Genomic DNA, 8,781 nt, shown 5'->3' with positions numbered 1-8,781 from the left:
TGATATGTGCCTTTTCAGTATTGTACCTGCCCAGCTGGCCTCCAGCAAAAGGAAACATTAGTTTGATATTTTTGAAGCATTTCTGGTCACTGCTAGACTGTAAGCTGAGGTAAGGATGTGAACACAGCTCCTGCTTCTGCCCCAAATAATGAAATGAAAAACATACAAGAGCCTATATGGTGCCAAAGAATGCACAAAGCTCATGAGTTAGATGTGAACAACAAATTACCTCTCGGCTCTATTATTATTATTATTATTAATTTCCTTAAACAAAATGCTTTGTGAAGAAGGTAAACAGCTCATTAATTGACTGTAACTGTATCACAATGTTGCAGTTATAAAGAAAAAAAAAAAAAGAAAATGTGGTATTCAGGCTAAATAAACAGAGCTTGGAAGTCAGGAATTTATCCCAGTGTAATCCAGAAAGCCCAAATGGCAAACAATCTGGAAATACTCAGCTGAATACTTGCAGTGCTGATCCAGATGGTCCTTCTTTCCTCTTCCATATTTATCAACAATGGCTATTATCACAGTAATTCGGCTTTGTTGAAGGGCTCCACCATACTAAGGACATGGATGTGCTGGGCAGGACACATACCCACAGCAATGGATATGTCCAGAGCTGGGAGAAAGTATAATATGATGGGAACAACATGTCCCTATGGCATCTTATGTGTGAATACCAACACACAGAAAGCCTTCAAAATAAGGACAGTCCAGTCCCCTTCCCTCCGGCACGAACATGGCTGTTGCAAATCTACCCCAGCCCCTGTGATGATTTTTTGCATAGATGTAGTTTTCCAAAGACGTATCTTCCTATGGATGTGTTCTTCTGAAGCACAATGGCAGATTGTGGAGCCCGCCATCTAATCCTAGTTCTGTGGCCACAGTCATATACCACAGCTTTGAAACAGTAATCAGGTTGGTTCTGGTTCTTGTTTCTTTCCTGGCAATATAGAAGCTATTTATGTAATTTGTCTTTTTCTTTATATTGCTATGGGTTGGCCATTATCACTGCTGTTCATTTCAGCTCTGTTATGGAACCAGATATCTAAATCCATGGGGCTTTAACCCCAAGCATGGCCCCACCTCCCTGATGGGCACCCAACAAGACTTGTCTGGGCAAAATGATTTTGCCAGCTATTTGTAAAGGAGGTATGAAGGGGAAGGAATTCTTGTGTGCCAATGAGGGAAAGCCAGAAATGCAGAAACAAAATGGGGAAAATGAATATGAGTTAAAATATTTATATAAATAAAAATAAAAGAAAAACAAAAAAACAAACAAAAAACCAAGTCAACACACACCAACAACATGCTCTGGAGGAAAAGGAAGCCAACAATGAAATGCACACAACAGATTTTGGAGCCCACAACTGACTGCAGAGTGACTCAAACATTAGCAAAGATCCCGTCTCCTTTCATGATTCTCGTCACAAGCCGTGTAAACCACCAGGAACAGCTCAAAGGTGCACCAGCACTCTAACAACTAACCATCACTCTAACAACTCCATCTTCTTATCCCAGCTCCACACAGACACTCTCAGGAGAGTACCAGGATACCCCCAAGAGATAGCCATGTCTCCATGTGTTGCCATACAGCATCACTTCCAATAGCAATTTTAGGAAACAATTAATGGACTAATCATTCATTAATTTCTAATTCATTTCCTTATGGAGTGAATTAGGGAGGAAAAAAAAATCTTGTTTGGAAATTATTTCATAAAACAGCAAAGCCACCATAGAAACTATTTACTTCATTTTTTGCACATAGGTGGAGACTCATGCACTCAAAAACAACACACTTCACATCAGGGTGATTTAATTGGATTTATTGGAGGAAAACAATTAGTCATCCCTTTAAATTCTCATTATGATAGAAATCTCGATATGTATACATGATTGTCAAGGCAGAGAACCACTTGCGACGTAGCCCCATTAACAATTTGCAGTATTGCAAACTCATTATGCAGATAAAACTTTTGCGATGCCTTAATACATGCATGGAGTAAATACACATTCTCCCTTCTTTTTGGACATGGATGCTGTTATGAACTTGTATCAATCACAAGACCTGCAATATTAGGCACACTGACATTCCTTGATTAAGATTTAAGCCTTTGTAGAAAACATGCTTGCATTTTCGTTAAAAGTTGACCAAGAGATGTTTTGCAGTTGAGGTCATTGGGGAGTCACTGCTCTGGGCAGACTGGGCTTTTTTTGGTTGTTTGCTGACCCAAATCAAATATCTCTATTAAAAAAAAAAAAAAAAAGGCCCAAACTGACCAAAATGCTGCTTCCTAACTAGAGGCTGATAAGCTGACGTTGTGTTGACCAGAAATGTGAGTCACGCCACATCTCCCATTGAGCTATGTACGACCTTCCACGCTCTTCACTTTGGGGGTGATGCTACATCTTGGCCTGGTATGACACAGCATGCACAGCACCAGGCTGGACTTGCAGGATGCAGATGAAAGATGGAAAAGCTTAGGGCTGCCCTGAGCACCTCCTAGGGTCTCCCAACCACTGGAAACCACAGGACATGTCCACCTCCTCATGGAGCCTTGTGCCATGTGCTTCCTCAGCAACCTGAACTTGGGCTGATTTACAATTATCATTAACGACGATTTTTGCACTGCCAGGCAGTGTCTTGGTGATGACATGGCATCCTGACTGAGCACCAGCCTTGAAGGTGGGCTCAGGACTTCTTGGTGCTTTCAGCCACCATGGAAAAAATCCTGATATAATTTCCAAGGACTGATACCTGCTTCCTATGCTACCAACATAGCACTTTCTCTCTAGCCCTTCTATTTGGCATGCCATTACCGGGAGCCCAGTACCATTTCCCAACCCTTTCAGATGCCTTTGTTTTGAGATTTGAGAAGATGAACATCTTCCACACCAATGCAGTGACCATGGAGGAGCTGGGACCATCGCCCTGTCAAAGCTCACAAAAGGATTGGGCCAGATGTGTTAAAACCAACATGCGGCCTTCCTGTACCCTGCCCTGCCGTAGAAAGACCAGCACAAATGAAAATGGATCGATGATTAAGGGAAGACGAGGCAAGGCCATGTTTCCCACGTGGAAGAAATACCAAGCCAAACTCTTCTGTGGATAAATGGTGGCACGGCTACATGGAGGCTGAAGGACTGATTGCAAGTATTTAGGTGGTGATGCTGGGGAAGGCGCTTCCGTATTTGATGTTTCAGAAACGAGTGGATAATTAGCTCAGCTCGTTGCCCTATTTCATGCAGGCAAATAACCACAGCATCTTGGTCCACAAAATGCAGTTCGTTCTGCAACGGGTGAGAAAGAAATACCTCCTAAGAGAAAAATACTAAGAACTGAGCAAACCAGCCAAAGTTTTCGCTAAGGATAAAGAACCAAAAAAGAGAAAACAACCCTAAAGAGACACACTGACGTGCTTTTTGGCAGCCCTGAGCATCGGCAACCCAGGGAAGGTATTTTAGATGCAGGCCAAACTTTTTAACATCATGTTCAAAGGGGGACCCTCCCCGACTCCCTGTTTCTAGATGTGTGTACGTGACTGCTGCATAGTTTTCAGCTGCTCTGGATGGTGACTCTTCCTGCACATGCTGCGGAGCATTCCACAGAAAGACAAAATACATTATCAGGTTTTGCAGTATCTTGTTCACAAAACATCAGCTTTTGCATTTACTCAAACTTAACGATGGATTTCAAGTTACAGATACATTAAGTCATTTAAAAGCAAAATCTAGAAGAAACCCCTTGAAGAAAAGGCTGGATCGAATGTGCATAAAGAAAAGGCTCGGGAAATACAGAAACAGTGAACAGCAGTTTAATACATGCAGTGCAGTAACATGCATTTATTGGACATTTTGGTGTTATCATTAGTTCAGCGCTTGCGAGTGTACAAGCCATGATTCCGCTCTGGGGCATGGAAAAATGTAAGAGCTGCTCTTCTGACCTTACTGTTTATGAAAAGGAGGAATAAAATAACCAACTGGACAAAGCAGTGGCACGCTTCGAGGTGGGGAAGGTGTCTTGAAAACCAGAGTCTGGGATAAAAAGCCTTTATCCTCGGCTATAAACACTATGTACACAGCTTCGACCCAACAGCACAAAGTTGGACCAAAAAACCTGAACCAGCTCCTGATTTCCCAGCAGTGGGGCCTGCGATCCCTGGGGCCAGAGCACACACGCACACGCGCAGGGGCGGGCAGGCAGGACCCAGCTGCAGGGAAGGTGGGGAAATGAAAGGGATGGAGTAAAACTGTTGCTGGGCAAGAAATCAGGGATGAGTAATGTACCAGGGGAAACCCTGTTTGCACAGTGCTTGTGGGCAGGTTCCTGCACTCAGCCATTGCCAGCGTGTCCTCCGTGCTCCATTTTGATGCTGTTTGCCTTGGATGCTGCAGTCTCCGGGTGTGTTTCTGGTCTTTGCTTGAATGAGTGTGGTTCTTAGCATCGAGTTTCTGGTGCAAAGAAGCACGATAATGCAGGCAAAACTCCCTTCACATGAATAATTTCAGGGATGCGTCCAGGCTCCAGTTCAACCAGATAAACATGCACAGGAGCATGAATGCAAGTAATCCCATTAAATGGCAATTTCCATGTGCTGAAAGGAAGATACTTCTGTACCTCGGGGCTCAGGCTAGAAGCTGCTATTCTGCAGGCGTATGAGTCCCTCAGCTCTTTAGAAAAACCAAAAGCAACAGTCTACTCTCTGCCTGAACTCGCTGGCAGAGGCAGACTGGTGTTTTTATGCAGAGTTCACCTAGCTAGCACTGCTTAGACCTGGAGCTGTTACCCTAGGGGGAAATGTTAGCAGAGCTTTCCTTATAGCTTATCTAGTTGACTCCAAATTCACACTGAAGGACAAAACTCTCCCTGCTCACCAATGGCTAAAAGCTCTCTGGCTTTCCTTGGGGGCTTGTTTCGCTAAAACCAGGCTCATATTTAAGGAAGGGGCAGCCTCAGGGCTGCTGACACTGCTCTTCTTGGGCATCGCTCTGGCTGTGTTGGGTCCTAGGGCTGGGAAATAGTTTTGGGCAAGCTCTGAAGCTCCTTGGAGCTGAGCAGAAAGAAGGAGAAATGCTTACAGAAAAAATACTGTCGGTAGCCGTGGAGGTATGCAGGGAACACGCACAGAGCAAAACCCAATCCAATGCCTATTGCAGACTACATGAAGATGACGACCAGAGGGCAGACACCCCTTTCTGTGGTTCGATTCATTTCAGGAATGAACCTTTATCATTTCTTGGTTTTATTTCAGCGCCACAACCAAAACAGACACACGAGGAGTAGGTAAAATCCAATTATTATTTTTTTTTTTTCTGACCCCACTACTCTAATGGCACCTGTACAAGAGCAACCAAGACAGAAAAGACATCACCAGCAGGGTAACACAGTCTCATGAAAGCATCACTGCCAGGTTTCCCCGTACTCCTGCTTCCCCCCATGCGGCATGTCCACTCCGTGCTGCAGAAAGGGTGATCCAGCAGGCAGTGAGGATGCACTGGGAATGAAGTCACATGCAAAATCAGCAGCATAAGCCCCTGCCACTGCAACACTGACTTTCAGCTCGCAGAGTTCACGGGCAGCCTGTCCTCACCCTTCTTCTGCGGGCTAAGGGGCCAGCTGGAGGTTTTCTGGATTTTTAGTTTTGTTTTCCCAGCAAGAGCACTCTGCTGTTGGCATCAAAGATGGCCTCTGTGACTCTGGAGGTAAAAATCAACAATCAAAGCTGCAAGCAAAGAAAAAGAAGGGGAAGGAGCTGAGGAAAACAAGTTACAAACGGAAAACACATCGGTGCCAGTCAAGTAAAGCAGAAAAGGGAAACAGACAGATGAGCCCAGGCTGAAGTCCTCGTGCGAGGAGTAAATCACAGCTTGTTTAGTAGGACGGCCCATTGGGAAAGAGCCCAGAAGAATTTTTCTACCTGCTCCAGCATGGAAAAGTCTGCTTTGTTTTGAACCATCTACTTTTGGGCTATCAGCCCCTTCCCCACCTGCACACGTCATTTACTGGTGCAGGGGAAGGACTTGTGGTGGCACTGGAGCATCCCTGGCAGGCGATGCTGGGGGGTTTGCTGTGCCAGGCTGTGCTGCTCAGGGGCAAACAACTCCAGCCCCCAGACACCTGGCCTGGGTGCTGCTAAGCCATACCACTTAACAGATTTGGTCAGATTTAAGTTTTATCCAAGAGATACTTTGGGACTCGCTGATGAGAGATCTCTACCCTATGCGCATGGAGAACCTGGTCAGGTCCCCAGCTGTGTCTCACTGAACCAAAAGAAGAGCTTCCCACCACACAAAACTGTAGCAGAAAAAAACAATTTTGCTTCTAAGTGCTTCTGTTTCTCATCTTAACATCCCAGTGGTTGATAACAAACCTAAAATAATGATGATAAATTGCACAGCTATGGCAGAATATTAGGTACCGGAAAGACTAAAAAAAAATAATTGCATGTTTGGAAGGAAGAAATACCCCTCCAATAAAAAACACAGAAAACATTGAGCATATAGGGCAGCCAGTGCACAAGAACCCCCTGAATACGGGACAATACATCCGCTTTTGCTCCCATCACTGCTCTTTGGTTTGCAGATGGAAATCCATTTACTTTCTTTTTCTTTTTCTATTTTTTTTTTCTGCAAGATATATTTGAACGTTATGTTTTGCATAGTAGCTTCAGCAACTACATTGAGTTCAAATCAAACCTCAGGTTTCAGAAAAGAGGGAATGCGAAGAGGGAATGTTTGAGCCCCAACCTTAGAAGCAATTGTCCAAAGACCAAAATATTCCCTAAACAAATCCTGCTTCTGGTGGCACGAGTGTAAATGTGGGAATTCAACTGATTCCAAGCTGGGGGACTGCCCATGTACGTACATGCATCTGGAGCAGAACTGAGTTTATGAAATCACGTGGGTGCAGAATAACTCCAATTTCTTGTGACAGGAGTGTCTCCCAGACTAAAGCTTCCTTCCTCAGGCTGGTGAAATAAAGTAGTCTTGGTATGAGTGTAAATTGTATGATAGCAATTTTCAGCGACCCTTGTCAAGGTGACAGTGGTCTCATGGTGACAATGGTCTGAGCGTGGGACAGGAGCATGTCTTGCAGCAAGGACAGCCCCTGCCCTTTGGTCTGCCCAAATCTCAACGGTTTTGCTAAACCCTGCAGGCATGAGTGGCTGTTCCCAGCAAAGGGGGCTCATTCAGATGTGCTGCAGCCCTCTGAAAATGGGTAGTAGCTTAATAGCAAGGAAACTGGACTTCTATCGAGTGCCACCAAAGGAGTGGCCTGTCTGAACAGTCGGTGCTCATTGACACCTACTTTTCCTGCATTTAGCACTCCAAATGTGATGGATGAAATCCCGTGTGCTGGTCAAAGCCAACTGAGTGAAACTGAAGCAGGAGTTTGAAGTCTCGATGACAAATAATTATGGCTTTTCACAGCACGGTCACTATTGCCTGATCCATTCAGCTGCACCTGTACTGCCTTTCGCAATGTTTTGTGCAGGATAAAGGACATGAACATGGTGATTGAGCACAAGGCTTGTGCCTCTGGGTGGGGATGAGCCCGTTTGGGGTACAAGAGAAGTAACCTGGAGCTGTTGGGCTGATGAGGGCAGATTTGCTCTCCTCTCTATTTCAAGGTGCATGGACACACAACACAGTGGCTGTTCCCAAATAATGCACCAGCACGTGTAGCCTGGGAAATGCATGTATTAAGTAATTGAAAAAAAAAAAAAAAAAAGAAAAGAAAAAAGAAAAGTTGAGCTGGCTTTTGTATATGAGCTCTACAGAAGGGTGCAAGCATCAGCCCTCTCCCAGGGGCAGAAACCGAGGCACGCAGAAATCATTTCACTCTGCCCATCACATGCAGTGGCTGGAAGGGATTGCCAAGAAGGGAACTGCTGCAGGATGAGGCTCTGTTGTTTCGCTTGCCCAGCTCTGGTCTGCTCCTCAAAGGCACCGCGTGCCGGCCTCTCCTCTCCAACAAGGGTGCTGCAGGCTGCCAGCACTGCAGGAATGGGGCTGGTGGTGGCTGGATTCTCCCCGTGGCTTTCAAGGAGGAGGAGGAGGGGGAAAGCAATGGTTTCTTACTCGGAGCAGCAGCTCTGCTAAAGCCAGCCAGGCTTGCAGTCCAGTCTGAGGAGTGAGAAATGGCATGCCATTGAAATCCTCCTGTGTTGCCAAGTTGACATCAACTCCTACCTACAGAAACAGCCTATCCTCCAGCAGACCGGGAGGAGGGACATTACCGGAAGTACTTCTTAAAAGAAAAAAATATATCTATAATGCTCAGAAAAGTATCTCTATTTAAATAATCCAGTTGAGATGTTTGTAGTTAATGGAAAAAAAAAAACAATACAACATATACTGTTACCTACACTGAGAAAAGAGTAAATCACTGGGGAAAAGAATGAGTGTTCATTAGTTAGAACATTGCTAGACTCACATATATATATATATATTTATATATATGTATATATATGTACAGCACCAGAGACTTAGATCCGTTCCCCCTGGAGTCATTGCAGTTTGTGATAAATGAAACATTTCAGAATTGCAGTATAAAATATGGCCATAAAAAAATCTTCTTTCTTCTAGTCCTTCAGCCCGGGCCGCCCGGGCTCTCACTTGCTCCCTGTGTGCACTGTGGTCACTGTGGTGGGTCTGGGTCTCCGGTCCCCTCCTACTGCCGAAACGCCTGAAGAAGCAGATGAAACAAAACTACAGAGAGTGGATGGAGACATACCTAAAAGGAAAGCCAGAAACAGAGTTAGAAGTGTTATTTTT

At 44.8% G+C, this 8,781-nt stretch overlaps 1 protein-coding gene across 4 annotated transcripts in view; it reads right to left on the bottom strand.

The window, feature by feature from the left end:
* Positions 1 to 1,813: 1,813 nt before the first annotated feature.
* Positions 1,814 to 8,781, bottom strand: part of CAMK1D (calcium/calmodulin dependent protein kinase ID) — a 220,608-nt gene continuing 213,640 nt past the window's right edge. The window contains exon 11 of one of the 4 annotated variants that reach the window (XM_048062699.2): positions 1,814 to 5,726. In XM_048062699.2, the coding sequence (XP_047918656.1) occupies positions 5,680 to 5,726 (47 nt within the window). In that variant the 3' untranslated portion in view covers positions 1,814 to 5,679. Of the gene's footprint in view, positions 8,741 to 8,781 lie in introns of all 4 variants that reach the window. The other 3 variants (XM_048062698.2, XM_048062700.2, XM_048062701.2) reach the window with 3 other exon arrangements.

This window comes from Anser cygnoides, chromosome 1 (genome assembly GCF_040182565.1).
Source record: "Anser cygnoides isolate HZ-2024a breed goose chromosome 1, Taihu_goose_T2T_genome, whole genome shotgun sequence".
Lineage (NCBI taxonomy): Eukaryota > Metazoa > Chordata > Aves > Anseriformes > Anatidae > Anser > Anser cygnoides.
The sequence above is the reverse complement of the archived record's forward strand: the minus strand, read 5'-3'. Positions and strand labels throughout refer to the sequence as shown.